Source organism: Malus domestica, chromosome 09 (assembly GCF_042453785.1).
Source record: "Malus domestica chromosome 09, GDT2T_hap1".
In the NCBI taxonomy this organism is placed as follows: domain Eukaryota; kingdom Viridiplantae; phylum Streptophyta; class Magnoliopsida; order Rosales; family Rosaceae; genus Malus; species Malus domestica.
The window spans coordinates 9850674-9878353 of NC_091669.1; the positions used below are offsets into that span (position 1 = coordinate 9850674).

The 27680-nt window shown below is 37.4% G+C and overlaps 1 protein-coding gene, 1 long non-coding RNA gene and 1 pseudogene across 2 annotated transcripts; 1 reads left to right on the top strand and 2 right to left on the bottom strand.

The window, feature by feature from the left end:
* Positions 1–4227: 4227 nt before the first annotated feature.
* Positions 4228–6201, bottom strand: LOC139198523 (uncharacterized). The gene is made up of 2 exons (XR_011584070.1): positions 5786–6201; positions 4228–5616 (listed from the first exon to the last, which is right to left on the bottom strand). It is a non-coding gene; the product is annotated as an uncharacterized lncRNA (long non-coding RNA).
* A 3822-nt stretch (positions 6202–10023) lies between these two features.
* Positions 10024–17813, bottom strand: LOC103443078 (uncharacterized). Its single transcript, XM_029108767.2, has 8 exons — positions 17705–17813; positions 17481–17614; positions 15052–15537; positions 14777–14926; positions 12216–12320; positions 11573–11653; positions 11041–11471; positions 10024–10755 (listed from the first exon to the last, which is right to left on the bottom strand). Exons 2-8 carry the CDS (start codon positions 17605–17607, stop codon positions 10150–10152), a joined length of 1986 nt encoding a protein of 661 aa, XP_028964600.2. The 5' UTR covers positions 17608–17614; positions 17705–17813; the 3' UTR covers positions 10024–10149.
* Positions 17814–25141: 7328 nt separating this feature from the next.
* Positions 25142–27425, top strand: LOC139187760 (LRR receptor-like serine/threonine-protein kinase HSL2; annotated as a pseudogene).
* Positions 27426–27680: the final 255 nt, after the last annotated feature.

Here is a 27680-nt window from a genome sequence, read left to right on the forward strand (position 1 = left end):
CCGCCTGAAACAAGATTTGACTCTCACTTTACTTCCTACTAGTCTCTTCGCACGCGCTCACGTGCATGCGAGAGGTATTTGTTCATCACGGACGCTATGCGCCCCTAAAATAGGTTGCTTTAGTTGTTTTCTTATTTGCCTATCCAAAGTTTTTTATTTTGGATGACTAACTCATTTTTCCAACGAACTTGTGAGATGCCAACACCCATCATTCCTCCTATCTTTTTAATAGATACCTTAAAAGTGCGTTTTTTTTTTTTCCTTTTGATTAGAAGTAGTAAGCACTAACTCTGGAACCAAGGAATATGTTACTATAAAAGAACCAAAAACATCTAGCCTTTTTACACGAGCTATTGTGTGTGCAAAACGCCATTACGATCGCTACACGCTCCTAAGTTATATATGTTGAATCGACATATTCTATTTAGAAAGCCCTTTTTATTATCCTCAAAGGACATGCGCTACGTATACCATTGATTAGAACTCTACTTTAATTACTTAAATTTCCTTTCTTTTCCCGTATTTTGGGCACAAATAGTTCACAACTATCACACAATTTCTTCAGAATCTTAGCACAACCGGATTTCAACTCAAGGTTTACCTTAGGATTAGACTTAGAAATACAATGTTAAGAGAATTTATTTTAGTATTGTGTTGGACAACGTTGAATGAGAAGTTACTTTGCAGTATTTTTTACTCTTATGCAATAATACATTAGTAAACAAGGGTGTAATAGTAGTACATTTTAAATAAAATAAAAATCATAAATACACTTGTATACATTTAATCCAAACCAAGAATAAAAGAAAATTTACTCTATGTTTGATAGAATACAAAAACATGCATCTATAAGCATGTACTATTGTATGATTCTGTCTTGAGGGTCTAATTTATGAATCTTTGAAAGACACTTCAAACTAATAAGCAAGGCAGCAACATCAACTTTTGGCAATCACATATTAACGGTAGACACTTCATAACAATAATATGATCTCCACCAACCACCAATATCATTATTAGAACTTAGAAGCAACTTGTCTTGCATTTGCATAATATAAACAACTGGGATTTGATTCATAAGAAAAAGGAAACTCCATGCTACTTATTCTCTTTTCCTATCTTGGTAGATAAAATTCCATGCTACTTATTCTTTTTTTTTATATTTTTTTTATGTTGATTTTGGTGATTCATAAGAAAATGAAACTCCATGCTACTTACCCTTACAATATTCTTTTCAAATTTGCATCTCACTATTGAAACTTTTTATAAAGAGAGATGATTAAGTGGGATAATGTGGAAAGAAAGTGATGAAAATTATCATGAAGAAGAAAGATGCAATAATAAGATATATATATATATATATATATAACTTCAACATTGTTATTGATGTTTGATAAAAGAATTGAAAAGCTTAAATAAATAAATAAAACGCATATATATATGCATGCGTGTGTACGCTACAGGAATAAAGAAACACTAATGGTCTTTTACCTTGGTAGTGACTAATTTTGCAGTCATATTCATGTGTGCACAATGCAGCAAAAGTAAGCATCCGCCTTTTTTCTTTCCTACAAGAAGAGATGGATAAATATAAATAACTATTAACCATAGTCCAGATAAAAGGACGATTTAAAATGTGTTTGTACCATACTTGACCAATCCCGAAACTACTGAGCACCGGTCAACGTTATACCGTCAAGGACCCAGAAGAGTTTCCCTCCAACCAGGAGGCCAATCACAGCGCGACACGTGTTGACATCATAAGCCAATCATAGCGCGACACGTGTTAACATCAGAAGCCAATCACAACACGACACGTGTCAATATCAAAATGAAACTAGAAACTCTCTTATATAAATAGAGATCATTCTCTCACAATATTTCCTAATGTCATTTGTACTAAATCATTCACTAGTACTCACTAAAGGAGAGCTTGAACCTATGTACTTGTGTAAACCCTTCACAATTAATGAGAACTCTTCTACTCCATGGACGTAGCCAATTTGGGTGAACTACGTACATCTTGTGTTTACTTCCCTGTCCCTATCCATTTACATACTTATTCACACTAGTGACCGGAACAATCTAGTGAAAGTCACAAACTTAACATTTTCTGTGGTACCAAAGTCCTCACTGATTTTGTAGATCAACATTTGGCGCCGTTTGTGGGAACGACACTTATTCCCACTCTCTTCAGCTTTGTCAAGCTGGTTTCCACCATCCGTACACTCTCTTTTGACCAGACATCCCTCTCTAACATAAGGAGCGAAGGAAGCCACAACACACAGAATGACACCCCTCTTGCACCCAGTGCGAAGCAACGAAAGAAGGAAGGAAAGATGGTTGCTCTTCAAGCTAAAGTCGATGAGCTAGAAGCTCAAAACAACAAGATAGCAATGAAGAATGAGGTCTTCCAGGAGTAGTATGAGAAGCTCTTTCAGACGCTCCATGAAATTAGGTGTACTCAAACACGCGAGCTCGTTGCCCCTGTAGACATCAACCATCATCTGGGTGCCCCCAACACAGAGGGTCACCTTCCTTCAACATGGGTATCCCTGATAAAGAGCGTGCTAATCATCAAAACATTGATCAACATGAGACTTCTCTCAACCTAGCTGCTTCGACCCAAAACAGGAGAAGTGGAGGAAGACACCTCATTGCAGAAGGGTTGGAATGATCGAAAGCCATTTATCGTGACTGCTGAGACTTCCTAAAGCAACATCGAGAGAATCCCCTCCACATATGCTCGAAGATCAATGACCCAAGGGTTTCTGAAAGACTCGGTCCCCCTCCCACGACCCAGGCAAGCTGCCAATCCAGGGAATGAACGATAGGTCCCAGAGAAACATGAAGGTACGGGGGACTCTGAGGTATTCCGACAAACTCGCCCTAGAAGTCAGTACGGCGAGTCTAAGAAAAAACCACACGCCCATGCTTAAACTTTCCTACTTCCAAGAGGCGATTGAGACTTACGAAAGAAAATTCTAGTGGTACATAACTCCACTCATGACCCCATTGCCCTACAGCTCCTTGAGGAAGTAAATAAGTTGAAGGCCAAATGTCAGGTTAAGATACCTAACTGAAACCAACCCAGACCTGGCCCTCTCACAAGAAAGATCCTTGACACCCCCTTCAAGCGAAGATAAAACAAAAGCTTGGTTTACAACTCTATACTGGAAGGGATAACTTCTTTGAGTCCACCATGGCATATCGGATGCACATCGACCAAGAGCGATGTCTTCTCTTCCCCTCCATCCTCTCTGGCAGAGCTCTAAACTGGTATTGCCGTCTTCCACCTGAGACAGTAGACTCATTTGAGGAATTGAGGAAATTGTTTGTCTCTCAACACATCTTCCAGACCGATCACTTGCATTATGCAGATGACTTGTACATTATTCACCAGAAGCCGGACGAGTCACTACAAGAGTATGTCGGTCGCTTCAGCCATGAGTATTCTCGCTGCGCTAAGGCAGATGATAAAATCGCCCTCAAGGCCTTCACGGCAGGCTTACGTGATTGTTTCTTCAAGTACATAATCAATGCTAACACTTGGAAGACTTACTCTGAGGTAATGGCACATGCTTACAACCACGCCTCCGCCGAAGCAAGGACATACCAAGGGAACCCCCATATGGTTAACCCCTATCAACAAATGGGAAATGGAAGTCAAGTTCTACCAAGTGAGGAGATATTGGCCATTCAGACACCCATTGCATCATCTCCTGCCTCATTTAGCTACTCGCTAAGTCACCAAAAATATTTGTCTCTTGGTAAGAAGAAGGATTTTTACTCTCAGCAAGCCCATTACAACAAGAGAGATAAAAGTTCGTATCAAGACAACCAGGGGTAAACGTACCGTTGACTATTATGACTATGGGGCCAAGCTTCACTCTTTCAAAGTGGAGGACTAAGTACTGAAGGAAATGCTATTATAAGAAGGCATACACATTACAAATGTTTTGACCCTCAACCGCTTGAAATCTTTTGTCACACAAGCCATTCGGCAAATATTTAAAGAAGAGGGAATTCAGACAACTTCTTATGAGTCTTTTGCGTTCTTAGCACTGGAACACTTGGTCTACACTGACCTACCCTTATACTCCAACTCAGAGCTTCAACATGCGTACTTTGACACAAAGTATGTGATACTAAGTGTTACAACCAACATGGTTCACATATCAAAAGCATGGATCCCTTCATGCATATCAAAACATTCATAAGCATCACTCATATCAATCAACATAAACATTATACATTCCAAAACATTCATACATAGACATCATACATTCCAACACATTCATACATAAACATCATACATTCCAACACATCTATACATAAGCCAACTGTGCTTCGAAAGGGTTAAACATACTTTGTGTCTTCGACACTTGCTACAATGTACCTCGACACCTTGCCCTTATTCTCACCAACCAGGTGATGAAATGTACAACCCGTACTCACGTTCATGCCACAAACCAGGTGATGAAATGTACAACCCGTACTCTAATATCATTTGGCAACTTGCCACTCATGCCACCAACCAGGTGAAGAAGGAACTCATCTTCATGCCACCAACCAGGTGATGAAATGTACAACCCGTACTCACGTTCATGCCACAAACCAGGTGATGAAATGTACAACCAGTACTCTAATATCATTTGGCAACTTGCCACTCATGTCACCAACCAGGTGAAGAAGGAACTCATCTTCATGCCACCAACCAGGTGATGAAATGTACAACCCGTACTCTCCTTCATGTCACCAACCAAAAAAAGGAAATTCAACAAATTTCTAGTTTTCCAAAAAAAGAAAAAAAAAAGGGAAATTCAACAAAGCTTCATCAATGGAGGACAACTACAAATTCTCAAAAGCTTCACACTATCTTGATCAAGATAGTGTGAAGCAAAATCAATTCATGGTACCCAACAAAAGCTTCAACTCCAAAGCTTCACCTACAAAGCTTCAACTCCAAAGCTTCACCTATAAAAGCTTCACCCACAATAGCTTCACCTACAAAAGCTTCACCTACAAAAGCTTCACCCATAAAAGCTTCACCAACAAAAGTTTCACCCACAAAAGCTTCACCCACCACAAAAGCTTCACCTACAAAAGCTTCACCCACAAAACCTTTACCCAAAAAATTACAAAACAATCTAACTAAAAGTACAATAACCTTGAGTAACAGAGGCAGTTTAGCACCCAAATAAAATTGGTAGATTAACGAATATGAGTTCAAACGCGGAGGAAAGCAACAAAACCAATCAAACAACAAATTACCAATAGAATAAAATGACAAATATGAATATCTTACAAAAATGCAAGCAACAAATTACCAATACTCAAACAAAACCTCACTTCAGTGAAATTCAAATTTGGAGAAGGTTAGAGAAAAAGGACTTGATGGGTTGGATACATGTAATTGATGCAGACGGGGCATTCACTACAGGAAACAGACATGGTTAGTTGGAAGAGGCAATCTGCAAACACTAATTACCAGTAAATATTCACAGATAGAACGCCTTTAGATCTGTATGTGTTCTTCGAAACATCGTCAAATTTTTATCTAACGTGCCGCATGGTCTGGGTCTGCATCTCCATAGCGAGTCTTTCCACAAAGTCCTTGGTGTAGTCCAAAAACAACACAATCAAAATCAACGAAGAATGAAACCCAAAAGTAGAATTAGGTAAAATAAAACGCTAGATAAACCCTGAAAAATCTAAAAACCATTCCAGAGTCAGAGTGATGAGTATTTATGTTCAACGGTAGAAAGGGAATTTCACCACTTGCCTGATTCTGATTACTTGATGAGGTTGCAAAGTGGGGACTTGGACCTTGCTGCTAGATAACAGGCAGGTTGTTCAATGAAAACTCATGAATAAGCTTGTCTTTGTCAACCTTTTCGTCCATTCCCTGCAATAGATTTGTATATATTTCAAAATCAAAACTCAAGATAGAGGGGAAAAGTAGACCAAAAAATGGATTAACAAAAACAATTAATTCCCAATAATATGAAATCAAACGCCAAGAACACAAAAGAGAAGGGGTAAACCAAATAAAAAACTGAATATCTGGTAGACTGAGATGAGTCAATATTTGTGTCATGGAGAAAGATATAACCCAAACGTAACTACTCATAGCAGTTTCAAAAAATGACGCCACGTTCATCATCTCCCTTGTGAACGGTTTTGCCATTTTAGTTTGGATTATCTCATTTTTCTATTTGTTTTAATTTTTTTTTGTTGCCATTATCTTTTATCTATCTCTCCTCTCCATAACTGCTAACCTTTTAGAGGATAATTATCATGATTTAAAAAAAAATTAATTATCATGTTTTGTTTCAATACGGTTACTGTTAAGTTCTTTTTTACGTTTTTGTCCCAATTTTCTTTACTTTTTTCTTTTTCTTTTTTTTATATTTTGTTTTTCAATACTTTTTGAGTGCTACTAGACCTACCCCAGTGTCTTACACCCACATGATAATCTCACCCACCATATAAAATTAAAAAAATAAAATGCTATTTCCCCACCCATCATTATTCCCAAAATAACCATAATATTTTTTTTTAAATAACTCTAATATATCTTTAAATAATATTATAAATAAATAAATAAAAATAGAAAAAAAAATGAAAGAAAATGCAAGACCTAAGACCTAGACATTCATCATCTCCTTCACACCTAATGCCACTTTGCAGAGACCTCGGATCCCCAAACCACTATTCTTCCTCCTTTTTTGTCAAAACCGAAGATCTCACAACCAATTCTCTTTTTTCTCCATTGAAGTTTCTCGCCTTCATCTAGCACACGTCCATTCCTTCCTCCAACCTTTCCGTCAATTCTAACCCAAATCTTTCCTAACCTCTTTCCACCAAAGTATCACACCCCAACCACCATTATTTATTTATTATTTTAAATTATTTTTTGTTTTTTCAAAATTTTAGTATTGAATTAAATAGGGGTTGAAGAGTCTTCTTTTAAAATGATAAATATGTTATTAACATTTTCATTAAATGGTGGGTGGGGAAATAAGACACCGGGGTGGGAATATCACCACTCTACTTTTTTTTATTAAGATATGGTTTTTTACCAATTTGTCCTTGTTTTTTTTTGAATTGTTTGAGTTTTGATTGTGAAGGAAACAAATGGGCATTTTTGACATTATTGAAAAATCGACATTTAACCCATTGAAAGTTAAATTCTATCTCAATTTGTCTTCTTTTCGTCTTCTTCATCTGCCATCCCAGTAAGTTAGATCATGCGACTTCCAAGAATTAAATGACAAAATTTTTGTTTCGAATGACAACTTGAGACTCAAGTGTTGTTTTCGAGGTAAATGAATAATCAAAGGCAAGTCATAAACCATACCCCAAGAAAGAAGAAAAAACAAACAAATACCATTGATTTAAAAGAAAACTAATGAGCCATTGATTTAAAAGAAAACTAATGAAAATAGTTTCAAACTTCGAATATTTAACCAAAAGAATCCTAGTAACTTTATTTAATGTTGTAGACAAAATTCAACATTAAACAGCCATGGAGTTTTAATAAAAGAGTAATGATATTCATACTATCTTTTTATACCAGATTTCTATACCACCTTAGGTGACATCATATGGACAACCACATTATTTGAAAATTTTGCAAAACCCAAGGAAATGAAGGAGAAAGACTTCTCGTATACCACAATCATCATTTAATTAACTAGTTTTTCTTAATTATTAGTTTATTAAATAATGAACTAAATTTAAAAATCTAATTAATTCAAATGATGTGGCTGTCCACATCAAATGTCACCTAAGGTGGTATGAAAATGTGGTACGAAAATATGATATGAATAGCATTATTGTTAATAAAAAGGACTTCTCTTAACTTTTTCTTAAACAAAAACAACCTAGTGACTTTATTTAATAAAAAAGATTTGAATTTTACTAAAAAAAAAACCAAAAGCTTAATATAATAATTAAAAAACCCAAAAATATTTTTTCTCCTTATAATCTCTCTTCTCTCCTCTGCCACTTCCTCTCTTTCCTTTATGCAAAGGGAACCCATGTTTTTCAAAAAATAAAGAGGATTAGGTGTGGAGCCCACTCCACATCAAACTTCAACAATCCAAACAATCTACTTTGTAATTCTTGATTCATAGATCATGTTTACAAAAATTTAATTCAATCCGAAATCATTTGCCTATTTAATTATAAAGATAAAATATCATTATTTCTTATATAACAAAGTATTCGTTAATTTTTTTAAACCCAATTAGATGTCTTAAATATTTTTGATTTGGCTAATATTTTGCAAAGATGATCTATGAGGTGTAACTTGAAGAATAGATGCTCGGATCGTTAAAGTTCAATGTGGTGTGCACCCTACAACTAATTCCCATTTAAAAAAAAATGGGTATCCCTTCCCTTAGAGGCTTCCTCTCTCTCTCTCTCTCTCTCTCTCTCTCTCTCTCTCTCTCTCTCTCTCTATCTATATATATATATATATATATATATATATATATATAAATGGGGATTAGCTGTAGGGCTCACTCCACATCGAATTTCAACAATCCGAACCGTCTATTTTGTTAGTCTCGATTCATAGATCATCCTTATAAAAATTCAATTCAATCCGAAATCATTTGCCTATTTAATTATTAAGATCAAATTTCATTTTTTCTTATATACCAAAATATTCGTTCATTTCTTTGAACCCAATTAGATGTCTTAAATATTTCCGATTTGACTCATATTTTGTAAGGATTGTTTATGAGGTACAACTTGAAAAATAAACTGTTCGGATCGTTAAAATTCGATGTGATGTAAACTATCACATCCCGGTCTGGGGCGGACCACTTTCCCGGGCCCACTCCACCACCGTAGCACGATATTATCCGTTTTGGGCTTACCATTCCCTCACAGTTTTGTTTTTGGGAACTCACAAGCAACTTCCCAGTGGGCACCCATCATGGGAGTGCTCCGGCCACCTTCTCGCTTAACTTCGGAGTTCCGATGGAACCCGAAGTCAGTGAGCTCCCAAAAGACCTCATACTAGGTAGGGATGAGAATATACATTTAAGGATCACTCCCCTAGGCGATGTGGGATGTTACAATCCACCCCCTTAGGGCCCTGACGTCCTTGTCGGCACACCCCGGCCAGGGTTAGGCTCTGATACCATTTGTCACATCCCGGCCTGGGGCGGACCACTTTCCGGGCCCACTCCACCACCGTAGCACGATATTGTCCGCTTTGGGCTTACCATTCCCTCACGGTTTTGTTTTTGGGAACTCACGAGCAACTTCCCAGTGGGTCACCCATCATGGGAGTGCTCCGGCCACCTTCTCGCTTAACTTCGGAGTTCCGATGGAACCCGAAGTCAGTGAGCTCCCAAAATGCCTTATGCTAGGTAGGGATGAGAATATACATTTAAGGATCATTCCCCTAGACGATGTGGGATGTTACATAAACCCTACAACTAATCCTTTTTTATAAAAAAAATAGAAATTCCTTCCCTTAAAGCTCTCTCTCTCTCTCTCTCTAAAAATAGTGACCACTGTTTAGAAATAGTGTTATTGTTTTTAGAAATATTGACCAGTATTTCTTAAAAAGGTGTCACTATCTAAAAATTGTGACAATTGTTTCTAAAAGTAGTGGCACCGTTTGTCTGATTTCTATGATGACTTTTCAGTTGCCTAGACGGTATCGACTTCCCTAGGTCTTTATATTTTCTTTTGGGTTTGATCTGGCATTTTTTGTTCTTGTTGGCCCTGTTGGTTTTTTTTTCAATACAATGACTTTGGACAATATATATATATATATATATATATATGTATGTCTGTATATGTGTATGTATATAATTTAGATACTCAAGAGAAGAAAAAGAAATTAAGAGCATGATGAAGTTCAATGATTGAGTATAGAAAAAATTTTAAACCACACAATGACTCTAGCTCAGATGAAGAAAATAAAATAGCATGCTAATAAGGTGTTGGAAATAAACTATGAAATATATAGAGATAGAGAGAATTGAGAGATAGGGATGGGAAAACAAAGTGACTGGCCCGCAAGATGTTACACATTGCCCAAGTGGACGGCCACATAATTAATAGTACTTACAACACCCACATAAATATATAGAGTAATAATTGTAAAATACCGAAGTACCTTTACAACCAACGTTTCACATTCCTATTAAATTTTCCTTTACCGTAAGTAGAAACGGTAATTCTAACTAGGAGGGGGAATTCCATCCAAGCAAATAAAGTGACTGGAACACTTGAAAGAAGTATGACCGGAATCACAATCCAGGAATGTCCACAATTTATAATTAGAAGGGCAGTAGAAAACGCAATCATCATGGTTGCAATAGCAAAAAAAAGACTGGCAAGCCCTATTATCATCTTTGTGGGTAAGGATTTCAAGAAATCGTCTTCTGCATAACGTGATGTGAGAATTCCAAGAAACGTTAACGTTGCGGTCGTGGAAGAAAAGAGTGATATAGCATCTGAAGCTATAAACACCATAAACAATTTTTCATTGATGAATGCGGGAAAGCCGGTATCTTTATTTCCTCCAGGAACTGTAATCGCAGCAGCAAACATCATGGTAATAATAAGAGCACCTACAACAGTATAAGAAGTTGCCGTCTCCTTCATCCATTTTTCACCTTTCTGTAGCAATTCACTGTGACTCTTCGTAAATAGATCTCTTGGTGTCAAATTATCCTTGTTCGTAGAGTCAAGAAACTTGGGAGGTACAACCGCCTCTACCTCCTACATTGTATCAAACAAAAAGTATTGAGACATGTGAGCATAAAATATATTTTGATATAATCTCGTTTTACAATTTACACTTCAAGGCTTGGGGATGGTTTAAAAAAAATTCATACATCGGGGTTGTATATTTGCCTAAACAAACTAAGAAGGACAACGTGAGGTCCTGAGTTCGATTCCTCCCTCTCACTCAAAATTTCCGGAGAGTTAATTTGATTCTGCCGGTTTATGTTATGATTAGGGCAAGTAATTTAGAATTATATATGCTGAGTGGGAAATTCTAACCTTGTACCATTGTAGTTCACGCTGCATCTGCAAAGCTGCACCTGGAATACAATTAAGTTGTGTAAATGGGGCAAGCAAGCCTGCCATATGTAGCATGTTATTATTATCGTTGTCGGTAAGAGCTATGAACCAGTCTTTTGCAGAGATCCCATGCAAAAGGTTATAAATCTTTTCTTGACGACATTGGACGGCATAGTGAAATAAAATCTTTGATTTTTCATTATTCCAGACGAACTGAAGTTCTGGATTTGCTTTACATATCTTAGTAATAAACTCGACGTTCCCTTTATCAACAGCTCGGAGCATTGCCGAAGCCACAGTGCTCAGCAGCTGTTGATCCATGTCCAACTTCTTTATCTCTTTGCACATGACATCTAAAACTGCAAGGGACCGGACATGGACAGTTTTGATCTTGTAGATGCGGTTGATTCCTGGGTTGACATTGAAAACCCTAATGTTAATGTCATTAAACTAGCTTGTAGTAATTGATTTAAATTCAAATTTACAACAAATGAGATTGTTACTTGCATACCAAGTTTCTCAGCTATATACGAAACTAGGCCTTCCTTCTGCTTTTTTGATTGAGAAACAAGCCCTTCCAATAAACCTGCCACTGCAATGGAAATCCAAAAATGTGGCGCAAGTACTTAAATAGGATATAATATGCAGCTTATTACTTATTACCTTTCTAGATGATAATCGGTATAAAGAAAAACAATTGAGAAAAAGAAAAAGGAAAAGGTACCTTACTATCGTTCTAATTATGATACTACATCAGGTAAAGGGATGGATATGATCGCTTGCTAGGTCAATAAATGTTGAATGAAGAATTGATGCCCTACTTTACGCATTTTGTCCAAATTAAATGAAGATAGAAGATAGATTGGCCATGAACAAAAAATAAATAAAAAAAATTATCCCTCATGATATTTCCTCCATAAAGTAAGATAGGGAGGGATTAGTCTAAATAATTAAGCACCGAATTTGTCATTTAAGTAAGTCGATTATGAATTTTCTCACTTACAATGAAGAAAAATACCATAAACTACTTTTGGTTAAAACTAATGATAAAGGGGTAACATACATTTTAAACACCCAAATTTGATCCTACCGTTTAGCTAGACACACTTCTGAATTTTTTATGGCGGGAAGAAGGGAGGGAGAGGATAGCAAACCTGATCGCATTGGAGTCCTTTTGTTATTAGCTTGGCCATTTTCTTCATTCCGAACAGTTATAGCAGTAAAATTGACGGTAAGAGGAGGAGGTTGTATGTCTATGCCTGAGAAGAATATAAGAACATGTACAAGAGATCAATCCTAATACTTTAAACTCCTATATATTTGATGTAATATATATCTGCATGCATGCATGCATAGAGAAAAGTTTTGGTTTATTGTTAGAACTTTCATAAATATGTATGTGTATGTATATATACAAGCTCGGTTACATAATTCTTTTAAGTAAAAATTGGTAATTGATTTAGGGTTTTAATACTCACACCTTTATTAATCTCTTAATTAATTTTCAATTTAAAACATTTCCCAAAATACAAAAAAACAAAAAATTAAAATAAGTTTGTACTAATCAATTCTATATAAAAAGATTTTCAATTTTTTAATCCTAAACTACCTATTCATATAATTTTTTAATTTTTATAACTTTAAATGTACCCATTCTTAAACATACCAATTTGTTATATGTAAAATGTACCAAATTTTTTAATATGTAAAATGTATACATTGTTTTTAGAAAGCTTTACCTATTGATACAAAAACACAACATATATTTAATAGAACTCAACTAGTTTTGAATCATTTCAATGATATACAAAAGCCCAAAACCCAACAAACCTAGATTAAAAAACAAGTAAACCAAAATTTTAAAATTCCAGTCATGCTCCTAATAGACTTGTCGAAATCTACACCATCTATAAAACTTCAAACATATTTTAGATCCGTAAAAAACTAATTTCTACAAGATCAGTTTCGCAATCCATGCATTTTTGCAAGATTAGTTTCAAAAAAAATTGCACTTCTACAAATTAGTTTCATAGTTCATGCACTACTACAAGATTAGTTTCAAAATCTTATATGTGCTTCTGTAAGATTAGTTTCAAAATTCTGGCACCTTTTTTAAGGCTAGTTTCAAAATTCCAACATTTTTGCAAGGTCAATTTCAAAATTCCAGCATTTCTACAAGATCAGTTTCAAAATTCTTGCACCTTTTTAAAGGCTACTTTCAAAATTCCAGCATTTTTGCAAGGTCAATTTCAAAATTACATCACTTCTGCAAGATCAGATTGAAAATTTCAGCAACTAAACTCAGGACCTCCCACAATTTTTGTTATTGGGGAGCAGCAATTTGCGCCCTTACCATTGGGCCATTTGCTGTGGTTGTAGTTTTGACATGGTTAAGTAACAAGTATATTGAGGGCTGGTTGAAATTTTAAAATTCTGGTTTGCTTGTGTTTTGGCTACGTTTGTTAGGATTCAAGGTTTTGTCTCTCTTTGAAATCATTCAAAGTAGTGGAGTTCTTTGAAATGTATATTATGGGTAATTTCTCTTCTTCTTTTTTGTTTTTTTTATGTAAAATCCATTTCATTTTTTCTAATCCATTTTTTAAACTTGTATGGGTACATTCTTTTTTGTTGATTTGAGAATGTATACATGTCAAGTTTATTTGAAAAAAAAATCTAATGTTCTTAAGCCTATATCTATTATCTGTGTGTGTGTGGTTTTGAAGAATGTACCCATGTTTTGGGTTTGAATAATCTACATTTTATGGTACAATAATTTTTTGGTTAATTTGGGGTGAATGTACAAAGGGGTGGGGTTTGAAAAACCGAAGATTGAAAAAAACTGAACCGGGCAGAGAATCGAAGAAGAAAAACTAAAAACCGAAAAAAAAAATGAATCGAACTAGGAACTTAACCAAATTCTATTGATTCGGTTTCAATTTCAGGGGTTTGGAAACCAAACCAAAACCCTATAAGTTTAAAATGACACCGTTTTATGTTTAAGATTTAACCCTACACGTAAGTCCCTAACCCTAACCCTACTCAGTGCTCAGCTGCTCTCATACGCCGCATTGTCTTGCTCACTCACAACCTCACCCCTGCGAGCTTCCTCTCGATCGGGTTATCGATTTTTCATTTTGAAACTAAATTGAATTTTTTTAATTGCTAAATTTACTAAAATACCCATGTCACATCAGCAAGTTAATAGTTTTAGGAACGGGGTTGACATAATGGAGTAACATGGGACATAGAATAAGAGTTCAGGTGGTAAAGTGAAACAGAACAGAGTGTAAGGAGTAAAATGAGATTTTATGTAGAGTACATGTGTCACTTTATATTTTAATATTTTCAATTCCATAATTCGTGGTTTTATTTAACGTCTTATTAATATAAATATAAATTGTGAGGTTAAGCCTACCCCCTCCTCGTTAGTGTAGATAATATTGTTTGTTAAAAAAAATAACTATAAATTTCAATTTTTGAGTTAAAAATATAATAATCGACATAAAAATACATTAAAACATTAATTTTCAAGGACTTCGATTAAAAACTGAAAACCAATCATTCAACTAAAATTTGTATACGTATGTTTTGTAAATGAGTTCAATATAATCAAAATTCCTCTTAAATTGCAGCAAAATTGTGGAAGAAAATATGTCATATAATGGTGAGAAAATATACAATATTAATAAAAAGAGAAGGGAGAAGTGGTACTAACGGTCATAGATCCATTGTTGCCAGAAATTGAGATGTGCTCCACTCTGGAATGAAGAAGGCAGACCAGCCAAAGCGTGTAAAGGAGTTGAGTCAAAGTGGTCCGTAGTAAAGGCCAATTTTGGGGACAGTTGAATTAAATCCCATGCAATTTCTGTTGTGACATTTTGGTGGTACCATTTCAGTGTTTGGAAAAAGTGACAAAACTGAAAAAAAAATGGATATCAGACGCCTTGAATTCATGACCATAATTTAGCCATACATATTTAAAACTCTTACCAAATTCTTTGGATGCAAAAGATTGGGAGATGATTGTAGCGCCACTGGGTCCGTTGTCTGCCCATAAATATTCAACCGGAGTTTCGGAGTAGAGGTACCGAGACATATGCCAATAGCCGTTGCAATAAGCTCTGACAAGTGGAATCATGTTGAATGAATTGGGGATGGTAAGTAATTTTCTGTCCTTTTTTACCATGCATTCAGCCATTTCTGTAATCCCCGTATTTGAAGCAACACCAAGAGCTGTTACACCACCTACTGTCGATTTTATTTCCAAGTCTTTCACATCCATCAACTTCACCAGTTTTTTCACCATTTTCGTCTGCCTGGCATCAACTGCCATGTGAAGAGCCGTCTTACCGGAAAACGGATGTCTTGCTCTTACTGCCTCTGGATGCTGGTTGTAAAACTCCTTTGCAGTTTTCCAATCACCAGCTTTCACAGCATCAAAGAAAGGTTCATACTTGCTATATTCATCTGATATTCCTGTCATTTTTTTTCGGGAAAATTAGGTTCACATCCTTATTTTTGTTACTCCATTGATTAAAATCCTATTCATTTTCAATTTTTTATCAAAGTCCTTAGGTATTAATAACATCATTAATTATTTGAATAATAAAATATTTTTTATTTTTAAATATATTCCTTTAGTGTTAAAAATGTTACAATTAGTATATTTATATTTATGGCTAAATTTTTATCATATATTTTTATTTTTAGTTTGTACCTATTTTTAATTTGCAAATATTTTTTAATTTGTACCAATTTTCTTTTCATTTTTAATTTGTACCCATATATTAGTTTCTTTTTGTGCCCATATTTTTTAAAGTTTTATTTGTGTTTGTACCCATGTGTATATCGTCACGTGACATTGTATATTTAATCAATGATAGAAAAATTACATATGGTATATTTATGCTTTATGCCTAAACTTTGTATCATATATTTATATTTTTAATTTGTACCCACTTTTAATTTGCAACATTTTTTTTTAAATTTGTAGTATTTTCTTTTTAGTTTTATTTTGTACCCATGTATTAATTTCTTTTAGCGCCTATATTTTTAAAAAAAATCATTTGTACTCATAATTTTTAATCTTTTATCTGTACCCTAATTTATTTATAATGTACCCATTCTTCTTTATTAATGTACCACTTTGTTATATGTGAAATGTACCAATTTTTTTAACACTATGGATACATTCTTTTGCCATTTATTATTTCTTATTTTTACATAGTTTTTATCCATTTATTCAATCAAAATGTTTGAATTTTTTTATTGTAACCGTTTCTAATAGTATTATAATGAGGGATTTTAAATTTATAGGATTATAAATCTCATAAAATATCAAACAATTAATCTCAAAACTATAAAAATATAAATATTAATCGTAATATAATGAGGTGTACAAAGTCAAGGGACATTGATCAAACTTTGAATACTATTAAGGTTTTAATAAAAAAATGTTAAAAATTACGGACCGCATCCAAAGTATCCCTTTTTTTTCCTTCTTATTTTGTTATTGTGAATAGTCCTCTAGTATACATGCATGCTTTTCAAACATTCAAAATTTTTGTGGTTTAACTTCAATTTCAGGAATGGTTCTGATTATTGTGCATATGAAATTATATGACAATTGGAAGATTATATAGGATCATTGCTAGCTATTAAGTTATTAACAATCTAAATGTTGGAAAACTAGGATAGATATTAATTGTTTATACAATCACATAAAAAAAATCAAGAAATCATTCATCTAATAATTAGATAATAATGCTAAGCACATTCATATAAAATACAAAACTTGAAACAATTTGACATGCTGTCCTTAACACAATTTGTGCCTAATACGATGCTCGTGATTATGGCTTTTGTCTCCCAAAATACAACAATTACTTCAAATTATAAGACTAACGAACCACAGTTGTGTTGAACTCTCACACATAAACTCATCTATAAGACAAATAAGGGTGGATGGAGCAAAAGAATAAGTTATTCTTAAGTTCAATTTCTTGAAGATGAATGTCCAGCTATATCAAACTCAACAATGACAACACTCTCATTTCTTCCTATTTTCTCACTTGTTCCTCTCTTCTCTCCTTTTTATTTCCCACTGTAACTGTTTTTCTTTATAATAAGTGGTGCTACATACACCATTATTCTTTTTCTAATGAAAATAATACACACTCTCATTTCTTCCTATTTTCTCACTTGTTTCTCTCTACTCTCCATTTTATTTCCCACTGTAACTGTTTTTTTTTTGTTTGTTAATAATTAGTAATTTTAATATGAAGGCCACGTATTTATACGAACATTTTTGTATGAGATCCCTAAACTTTTTTTTTTTTTCAAGAAAAAAAATATAGAAGATTATATAATTAGATAATGAAATGGAAAAGAATTATTTTATTTGTTCTGTTGAGACACACCTGTGCTTGATGGATGTAATGACGTCTTCAACGCACCAGCCATAGTCTCGAAAACACCTCGTGCCATGGACTTCCAAACACCTTGTGCCATGTTCAACCTGTGATTCTGGTGGAGCATATCATTCATGTATTAACTAAACAAACAAAAAAATTAGAGCCATATCATGTATTATCTAAACAAAAAAAAATAGCAATGAAATTAAAGTAGTCTAATTACTACTTACGGAGTGAAATGAATGGAAAGGCAACAAACTGCAGCTGGCTACTTATTAAACTCTAGTATGCATGCAAATAAGGAATTAAGTAAAGGCTTGCATCGCCAGAGTACTAATCAGAAAATGGGGGAAAGTGGGAAGGTGCTTAAAAAAGAAAGAGGTGGACTGCTTTTCCTGGAATATGACGGATCAATTGGACACGCCACCTCCACGCGAATATTGGGCAAAGAATTGTTATTAACCGAATAGGATGTCATAAGCAAACCTACCTAAGGTCGAAGGCAGTGGCAAGTCAAGAATTGTCGAGGAAAGGGCAATGAGGTTCTAGAAAAATGTAGACAACAAAATTATTTTAGATAGAATATAATATTAATATCGTTTATATTTTATTAATATAAATAAGTTGTAATTGTTACCAACGAGATTTCATGTCATGTAAACGTGAAAAGAGTAATCAAATGTACTCAATACAAAAGAATAGAAAAAGGGCAATAGTCACGCTTAGAAAGTCAGGAAAGAAAGAAACGGAGGTGACTTGAGTCCAGAGTCCTCACGATTATTCATTTATTATTCTTGAGGTTAACTGGCAATCTATTTGTCTATTTGTTTAAATTATCTCAGTCATTCAGTGATCAAGAAATGTATAATTATTTATCCTTAGATTCGTTGTTAAGGATGAAGAATAATTAGATGAAGGAATGCAGATTATTTATTCTTAGATTTGATGTTAAGGATGAAGAATAAATAGATGTACTTTTAATATTTCAACCTCTAAGACTTACTCCAACCCTTAGAGTAGAACTCATATTTTAGGTTCTAAACCTACCCCAACTTGTTTCATCCCTTGGAGCAAATATATGTGTATTTTTTTTTTAGTTTTATATTTATAAATTCATTGAATCTAACGGCTAAGACCTAATATAATCAAATCCAACAATAAAAAAAAAGATCTAACAGTTCAAATTTAAATTCAACGGCTAAAATAATTAAAAAAAAAATCGTTTCATATGTGTCATATTCTTTCATAGTGTTCAACGAGTTTCATGGTGTCGGTTTAGTGATTTTTCAATGTTTATTGGAAACTAAATATTTTTATGTTAAAATGTTCATAAATTTAAATTAAGATAATCTACATATGTTTTTTTAAAGTTACTTTAAGAAAAAAAGTATCATAAATTCATTCTTTAATAATTTCGGACTAAAAATTTAACCTAGAAGGGTTGGAGCAGAAAAACTGTTTTTGGATTAAAACCTGAATTTTTTAGGTTAAAAATTTTAAGTTTAAACCCAAAGATTGGAGATGGTCTAATCTTAATATCAAATCTAAGGGTGAATAACCAAAGAGACTCTAGTATTTTTACTTATGGCATATATTCTTAGTTGAAAGTTGACCCATAGAATTCGGTTTAAACTAAGACCAATAAAGGATTTGGTACTGAACAGTCTGAACTGTTGGCGTGGTTCAACTTATTGTATTTATTTAATTATTGTAATTCTCTCCTTATTAGGGATATCCTTGTATATATATTCCTTGTGGAAGCCAGACTTGTGACCAGAGGAGACTGAAATGCCTCTATAAGTCTTCCCGGCTTCTAAAAATGGTGGATAACCGTGGCTTGCTACCAGTTGTCCCCTTTTTTAAAGAAAAAAAAAGAGAAGAATACAATTGAATTATTCCTCAAATACTCTTCTACTTTTATTTTGGCACCAAAGCAGGTTTAGGCATGTCTCTTCCCAAAAAAAACCGTAGCGACCCATATTTGGTCAGCACAAAACCTGCACTGGTTGTTGTTTTCCGGTTAGCACCAAACCAAAACCCTAAAACCTTGTTACCCCTGCCAAATTTCTTTGATAGTGTCGGTCCATACGGCCACAAACATATTTGAACCCCTAACTTCCGATGGCCGAAAAGAAGAAAGGTCTGCAAACTAATCTCCAATGAATCCACCAACATCAACGGCATGCTGGGTTCAAGTTGAGGGACTCAAATTTCAAGGTTTGGTCGAAGATGATAAAAAAACTCCCCATGTTGAAGAAACTGATTCTGGTTATACTAAGTGGATCACTGAAGATACAGTTGTTAGGGGTTGGTTGTTCAAAACCATAGAACCCCATCTGCTTGGATTGTTCATCGAATTTCCTACGGCTTAGGATATTTGGGATATTAACTCAAATGTTCTATGATGGGTCTTATGAGCTCTGTTGCAAGGCTACCCAAACCAAATATGAGGTCATCTCCAATCGAATGGTCCAAATGGCCAAAGGGCCGAAAATAGTCCAAAAATTGTCTCCAACCGAGAGCTGGACTATAGGGTTCATGGAATCTGAGAGGGCCCCACGGAATCTGAATGAGCCAAAGGGTTGGCCAGAAAAAACATTAATCCTGTCGATTATAACCGACAGGAATGCTTAAGATAAAATTCAAATGCGACGGCTAACTAACGTCAGCTAGCCGTTGCATTTGAATTTTTCTTTTTTTACAGTTTTATTATTATTTTTTATTTACAAAATTTTTCCTATAACTTCTATTTTTCATATTTTTTTAAATTCTATTTTTTTTCATATAACTTTTATTTTACAAAATTTGTTTCATATTTTTTTTAAATTCCATTTTTTCCTATAACTTCTATTTCACAAAATTTGTTTCATTTTATTTTAAATTCTATTTTTTTTCCTATAACTTCTATTTCACAAAATTTGTTTCATATTTTTTTTTAAATTATAGTTTTTTCCTATAACTTCCTAAGCCATTATACAACATTAAATTAAATTAAGTAACATGAAACAACATTAAACAATATGAAACAACATTAAATAACAATAACCAACATACAAATTATACAACATAAAAAAAACATTTAATAACATGAAACTTAAACAACATTTTTATAAAAACATCTAACAACATAAAACTTAAACGCCTACTCCATACTTCTTTTGGCCCAAAGATGTGCAACAAGATCCTGTTGTAGGTACTTGTTTGTGGCACAAGAACGTATCATTCTATAGCGCCTCATGTACTCATTTATAGATATACTATCAATTCTTGGATTGAAAGGCAAATTAGGCCTATCATATATTTTTGCATAAGCCCTTCTTGACCTATTTGGATCTTCTTGGTCGTCATCAGACTCTCCATCAATATACCCATCTCGCTCATCCTCTACTATCATATTGTGTACTATGATGCAAGACTTCATGATGGAGTCCAAATTTTCTCGACTCCACCATCTTGCCGGTTCGCTGATAATCTTCCACCGTGCTTATAGAATACCAAAAGCTCTCTCAACATCTTTCCGGTATGCCTCTTGGTGTAAGGAAAACAATTTTTATGCGTCATTCCTAAGGTTTGGAATTGCTCGGACAAGTGTCGCCCACTTTAGGTAGATGTCATTGTAGACATCGAAATTTCGGTAAATAAATGTTGACCGATAAATCAAAGTTTCAACGCTCATGTATTACATAAATTTTACACGTAGCATGTGTCTAAAAAAAATCAAAATAAGTTGGAAAAGTCATCAAACAGGACACGTGTCAACACCTGGCAGAAACGACTTATTTCATCTGGAATATTATATTCAAAATTAGGCCTTGGAAATTTCTATAAATAGAAGGATAATTCATTCATTTGGGGGAACCAATTCATATGACACCTTGAAGCTCTGAAGCTCTGAAACTTCGAAGCTCTCAAGCATCCAGGTTCCCGAAGAATCAAGAAAGTGTTATTTGTTCTTCGTTCATCGTTTTTCTAAGATCAAGCCCCAACGGCCCTTTGGATCAACAATCATCCACCAATTCAAGATCAAGCCCCGACGGCCCTTGAAGAAAGTGTTCTTTGTTCTTCGTTCATCGTTCTTCCAAGATCAAGCCCCAACGGCCCTTGAAGAACTTCCACCAATTCAAGATCAAGCCCCGACGGCCCTTGAAGAAAGCACCATCGTTCATCATCCGTTCATCCAAGATCAAGCCCCAACGGCCCTTTGGATCAACAAACGTCGACCAATCCACACATCCAACCGTTCTTCAAGATTAAGCCCAAAAGCCCTTGAAGATCCGTTCATCACTGTTCTTCAAGATCAAGCCCAAAAGCCCTTAAAGACCCGTTCATCATCGTTATTCAAGATCAAGCCTTAACGGCCCTTGAAGAAACACTCATCAAACCCCAACGGCTCCTTGAAGATCTGCTCAAATCCAACTTCAAAGATCAAGCCCACGGCCCCTTGAAGAAACTTCCAACAGTTCATCCAAGATCAAGTCTCGACGGCCCTTGGATCAACGAAACATCCACAAATCAACACCTTACGGAGATCGAATCAGAAGATCAAATTAGAGAGATATTGTAACCCAAAATCATCAAATACAAATATTTGTTTGTGCACGTCGTTCTTGTCTCTTTCGTTTCAGGAATTTTCCGTGTTTACAAATTGGCACGCCCGGTGGGACAATCTCTGCCTCTCATCTCTTTCTCCGTTCAAGGAATTCAAGCGCACTTCCAAAATTAATGGCATCAAGGAAGGCTCAAACTGTTCCCGCAAACCGGCGCAAAGAACAAGAGCATCCTCGTCGCAACTGGTGTCACTTTGGGCATCACGACTCGAAGCATGGCAAGAGCTACTTTTGCCACCTCTTTCACCTCTGCATCAACTCTGCCAATGGAACAAGAGCACCCAAGGCACGAGCCTTTGATCACCTTAGCCTCACTAAGGGCACCAAGGGGGGAAAGCCCAAGGAAATACTCTGAATCCATGCTCTCCGATGCTGATTCAAACGGCAGTGCAGCCATGCAAGTCATGACCATTGGAGCAACTTCAATCGATAAGCAGCTGGCTCAAATGAATGAAGCAATCGCAAGGCTAACCCGAACTGTGGAAGAAAAAGACTTGCAAATTGCAGCACTAGTCAACCGACTGGAGGCGCAGGACGGCGATAAACCTGACCCAGAGGATGATCCACTAAAGGGAGGAGCTGGCGGAGACGAAGAACCCCTGGTGAAGAAAATCAATGGGAAGCCGGAGCCAGACCAAGCAACGGCACTCATGGGATCTCTTTCTATCCAGCAGCTGCAGGAGATGATCACCAACACCATTAAGGCACAATACGAAGGGAGCTCACATACCTCCTTGTTCTACTCGAAGCCCTATTCCAAGAAGATTGATGCCCTAAAGATGCCAAGGGGTTATCAACCACCAAAGTTCATGCAGTTTGATGGAAAAGGAAACCCAAAGCAGCACGTTGCACATTTCGTCGAAACTTGCAACAACGCGGGGACCGAAGGGGACTACCTCGCCAAGCAGTTTGTGCGCTCGCTGAAAGGAAACGCCTTTGAGTGGTACACGGACCTAGAGCCTGAGTTCATCAACAGCTGGGAACAGTTGGAAAGGGAATTCCTCAACCACTTTTATAGCACCAACCGCACTGTGAGCATGCTAGAGCTAATGAGCACAAAACAGTGGAATGACGTGCCAGTCATTGACTACATCAACAGATGGCGCACTCTAAGCCTCGACTGTAAAGACAGGCTCTCGGAAACCTCTTCAATCGAGATGTGCATCCAAGGCATGCAATGGGGTTTGCAATACATCCTTCAAGGCATTAAACCACGGACTTTCGAGGAATTGGCCACTCGCGCCCATGACATGGAGTTGAGCATCGCCCATCATGGGAAGAAAGAACCGATCGCCGACTACAAGAACGACAAAGTTCTTGGGCCAAAGGTGGAGAAGGCTACGTGGAAATCCACCAAAGAAGCAATGACAGTCAACACAGCTCCCGTCAAAATCCCTACACGAGGCAAGGCGATTCAAGCCAAAGGCTTTCGTGATCAAGAGATGCGTAGACGCACTTTGAATGAGCTTGAGGAGAAAACTTATCCATTCCCCGACTCTGATGTGGTTGCCATGTTAGAAGACTTGCTGGACAAGAAGGTGATCGGTTTGCCTGAGTGCAAACGGCCGGAAGAGATGAATCGTACCGACAGTCCAAGATACTGTAAATTCCACCGCTTCATCAGTCATCCGACAGAAAAATGCTTCGTGTTGAAAGATCTCATCATGAAGCTGGCTCAGAAAGGAATCATCGAGCTAGATCTTGACGATGTGGTGAAGTCAAACTATACCACCATCACTTATGGCTCTTTCGACACAAAGTTTTCACCTCAACAGCTGGGGGCATCCTCCAAGACAAGCAAAGTTGAAGGATGGACTCAAGTCACTCCTAAGAAATTGCACAAGAAGCATACGTCTCCTCCACAAGTCCGCCAATCGGAAAGGGGGCAAAACAGCTATTGTCAACCTTCAAAGCAACGTGAACGTGTTGAAGATGATGAAACTTCGACACAAAGATCGTCCGTCCCCATCACGATGCGGGACTTCTTACCCGAAGACTTCTTCAATCACGCGGTCAAAGCTCCTTGCTATGAAGATTGTGAAGAACGCCTCTCCAGGATTGCTTGACAAAATTTACAAATTCTCCTCGCCCGCACGAGTCTAAACTGCATGGCACAAAGCTCCTGGTCTGCACGAGCATAAAAGGCAACACCAATGCTCCTTGTTCGCACGAGCCTAAACTGCACGAACCAAAGCTCCTTGTCCGCACGAGCCTAAACTGTAGGACACGAGGCTCCTCGCCTACACGAGCCTAAACTGCATGGCACAACGCTCCTGGTCTGCACGAGCATAAATGGCAACACCAACGCTCCTGGTCCGCACGAGCATAAAAGGCGACAACCAAAGCTCCTTGCCTGTAAGAGCCTAAACTGCAAGACACAAGGCTCCTCGCCTACACGAGCCTAAACTGCATGGCACAACGCTCTTGGTCTGCACGAGCATAAAAGGCAACACCAACGCTCCTTGCCTGCACGAGCTGAAACTGCAACACGGCACCAAATGCTCCTTGCCTGCACGAGTTGAAACTGCAAACGACACCAACGCTCCTTGCCTGCATGAGCTGAAACTGCAAACGGCACAAAAAAAGAAAATACCAACAAAAAAAAAATATATGTATGTATTTGAACTACGTTACGACTTGATCTCTTCTTTGGAGGGGTACGTAGGTAGCTTGAATATTCCAAAATTTCGAGTTCAGTCACATCAAAATATAAATAAATGTTTTCTTAAAGAAAGTCAATTTTTATTAAAAAAAATGATGAATACATATGTTTATGTATTTACAAAAAGAAAAAGAAAAAAAAAAGAAGAAAAGGAATACACAAGTATTATATATATATATATATATGTGTGTGTGTATATATGCGTAGCTTGAAAGCCGGGCCCTCGTCAGCAACCCATCCTCATTAGTGTCTCTGCCCAACAGCAAAAGGGCTCAAGCCACAACGGGCTCAAACTCCAGCTTGTCTTCTTCCATTTCTCCTCGGCCCACAACGCGGCCCAGCAGCTCATGCTCTGTCCTCCTGACCCGGGCTTATTATGCGCAAATTCAAGGCCAAATATGGGCCATTCATCTCTCTACTCCCACCTCCATGGTCTCGAGCTCCACGATAACCTCTTAGTCGGGACATTGCCGGAGTTTCAGCCGGAGTTCACCGACTTGCGAATCCTGAACCTCATAAACAACAACTTCACCGGCGATATCCCGACGAGTTTCAGCCGGTTCCCTCCCTGCAAGTCCTGATGCTCTCCGGGAACTTGCTCACCGGTACAATCCCCAAGTTCTTGGGCAATCTTACCGAGTTGACTCGCTTGGAACTCGCTATCAATCCATTGAAGCTCGGCGAGTTGCCTTCCGAAATTGGAAACTTGACGAAGCTACAGACCCTCTTCGCCCCGCAATGCAACATCAGAGGCCGCTTACCAAACTCCATCGGAAACCTCATCTCGCTGATGAACCTCGATTTGTCAACGAATTTCCTATCCGGTCTGATTCCGGCAAGCATTGGTGGACTGAGGAGCGTGACGCAGATCGAGCTGTACGAAAATCACCTGTTTGGCGAATTGCCTGAGAGCATTGGAAACCTGACCTCTCTTCGGAACTTAGATCTTTCTCTGAACGCCTTCACTGGAAAAATCCCAGAAACAATTGCAGAACTGCAATTGAAGTCTTTGAATCTCAACGACAATCTCCTCTCCAGCGAGCTTCCTTCGATCTTGGCCTCCAATCCGAAACTGCGGCAGTTCAAGATCTTCAACAACAGCTTCTCCGGTTCTCTCCCGGAAAATCTCGGCCGATATTCTGATTTGGCAGAAGTCGACGTCTCGACGAACACGTTTTCCGGCGAGCTGCCAAAGTTCCTCTGTTACCAGAAAAAGCTCTGGAGTTTCATCGTAATGGCGAACCATTTCTCCGGAAATTTACCCGATACGTTAAACGAGTGTCATTCTCTCGGATACGTTCGAATCAAATTCAATGAGCTCGACGACGTCGTTTCAGACAAGTTTTGGGGTCTGCCTGGTCTCTATTTCGTCACGATGAATAACAACAGACTCAACGGCAGCATATCGCCGTCGATATCGGCGGCTACTAAATTATCAACACTTAAGATCTCCAGCAATTCATTTTCTGGCGAGCTTCCGTCGGCGATTTGTAAGCTTACGAACCTCTCGAGCCTCGACGTGAGCAGAAACAAATTCTCCAGTGACTTGCCGCCGTGTATAACGGAGCTGAAGATTTTGCAGAGGCTGAAAATGGAGGAGAACATGTTCTCCGGTGAAATTCCGAGTGCAGTGAGTTCATGGACCCAGTTGACGGAGCTGAACCTATCTCATAATCGCATAACGGGTCGGATCCCACCCCAACTCGGTTACTTGCCGGTATTGAATTACTTGGATCTCTCGAAAAATTTACTAACCGGTGAGATTCCGTCGGAGTTGACCAAGCTGAGGCTCAATCAGTTCAACGTCTCGAATAATAAACTGTACGGGAAAATACCTACTGGTTTCGATTGCAGTCCCTTCAACTTGGGGCTAGTGGGTAACCCGAATTTGTGCAGTCCGGAGCCATTGTCGGTGCAGCAACGTAGCTGAGCACCGTACGTGCTCGCTCCTTCAGGGATCACCATCTTCTTCTGCACCACCGCCATGTGGTGGCACTAGCAATCACATGGGTGCCCACAAGGATGACTGGATCATGACACTCACCCAGGTTATTTAGAATTTCTGCAGCAGTTTCTGCCTCACCTTGGTCTCCAGACAAGAAGACGCAGCATGCTCCCCCCACGGCTTCACATCGCCCAACTCAGCAGCAGCACAATAACGGAGATGTATCGTTGGTGAAATCACAGCCGTTGGTTAAGGTGTTGCAGTTGATACGTGCGCAAGATCATGGCTCGTTATTCGAGCAACGGCTTCCGGCCCAGGAAAGCGATAAGTACAAGAGCATTGTCCAGCAGCATGTAGACCTGGAAACTATACAAACAAAGCTCCGCAAGGACGCCTACAACTCCAGCTCTGCCACGACCGGCAACCATCGTCACAACAGCTGCGGTAGTCGCGAGCAAGACTCTTCATCACCATCTCTGCAGCTCTCCCCTTCGGCCCATCAGTTCCAAGCAGCAACGGCGACGGCAAAGTCTCCGACATCAAGGCTGCACCGCTCTTCTCTTGCATCCTCCTCCGTCTCTTGCCTCGCAGCTGCCAACAACTTCAAAGACCGCTGTCAAACGACTAGCCGGCCGAGAAGCTCTTCCTCAAACTCGAGCTCCGCTCCCTGCAAATTCCTCTACCCACCACCCAAATTTATAAAGAAAAAATATATTAAAAAAAAAAAGAAAAAAAAAGGGATGGTGGAACAAAGTGGTGATGGCACCACGTGAAAAAAAAAGAGGTGCATCTGGCACCACGTGAAAAAAAGGGGAATGGTGGATCAAGCACCATGTGAAAGCAGACGAAAAAAATAATAAAATAATAAAAAAAAAAAAAAAAAAGAAGAGAAGGTGGATTCTTGGTGGCTAGCACCATGCAAAAAACAAAGGGAAAATGGGTTTTGGGATGGTGGATCACTCCACGCGAAAAAAAAAATTATATATATATAT

Bases quoted from the DNA above. Each gene is read 5' to 3' on its own strand.
- LOC103443078 (XM_029108767.2), bottom strand. From the start codon at position 17,607: ATGAATGATATGCTCCACCAGAATCACAGGTTGAACATGGCACAAGGT. The intron at 14,927-15,051 runs GTAAGAGTTTTA...ATGTCACAACAG, and splicing joins TTTTGCATCCAAAGAATTTG to AAATTGCATGGGATTTAATT. The intron at 12,321-14,776 runs GTTAGTACCACT...TATTCTTCTCAG, and splicing joins GCAACAATGGATCTATGACC to GCATAGACATACAACCTCCT.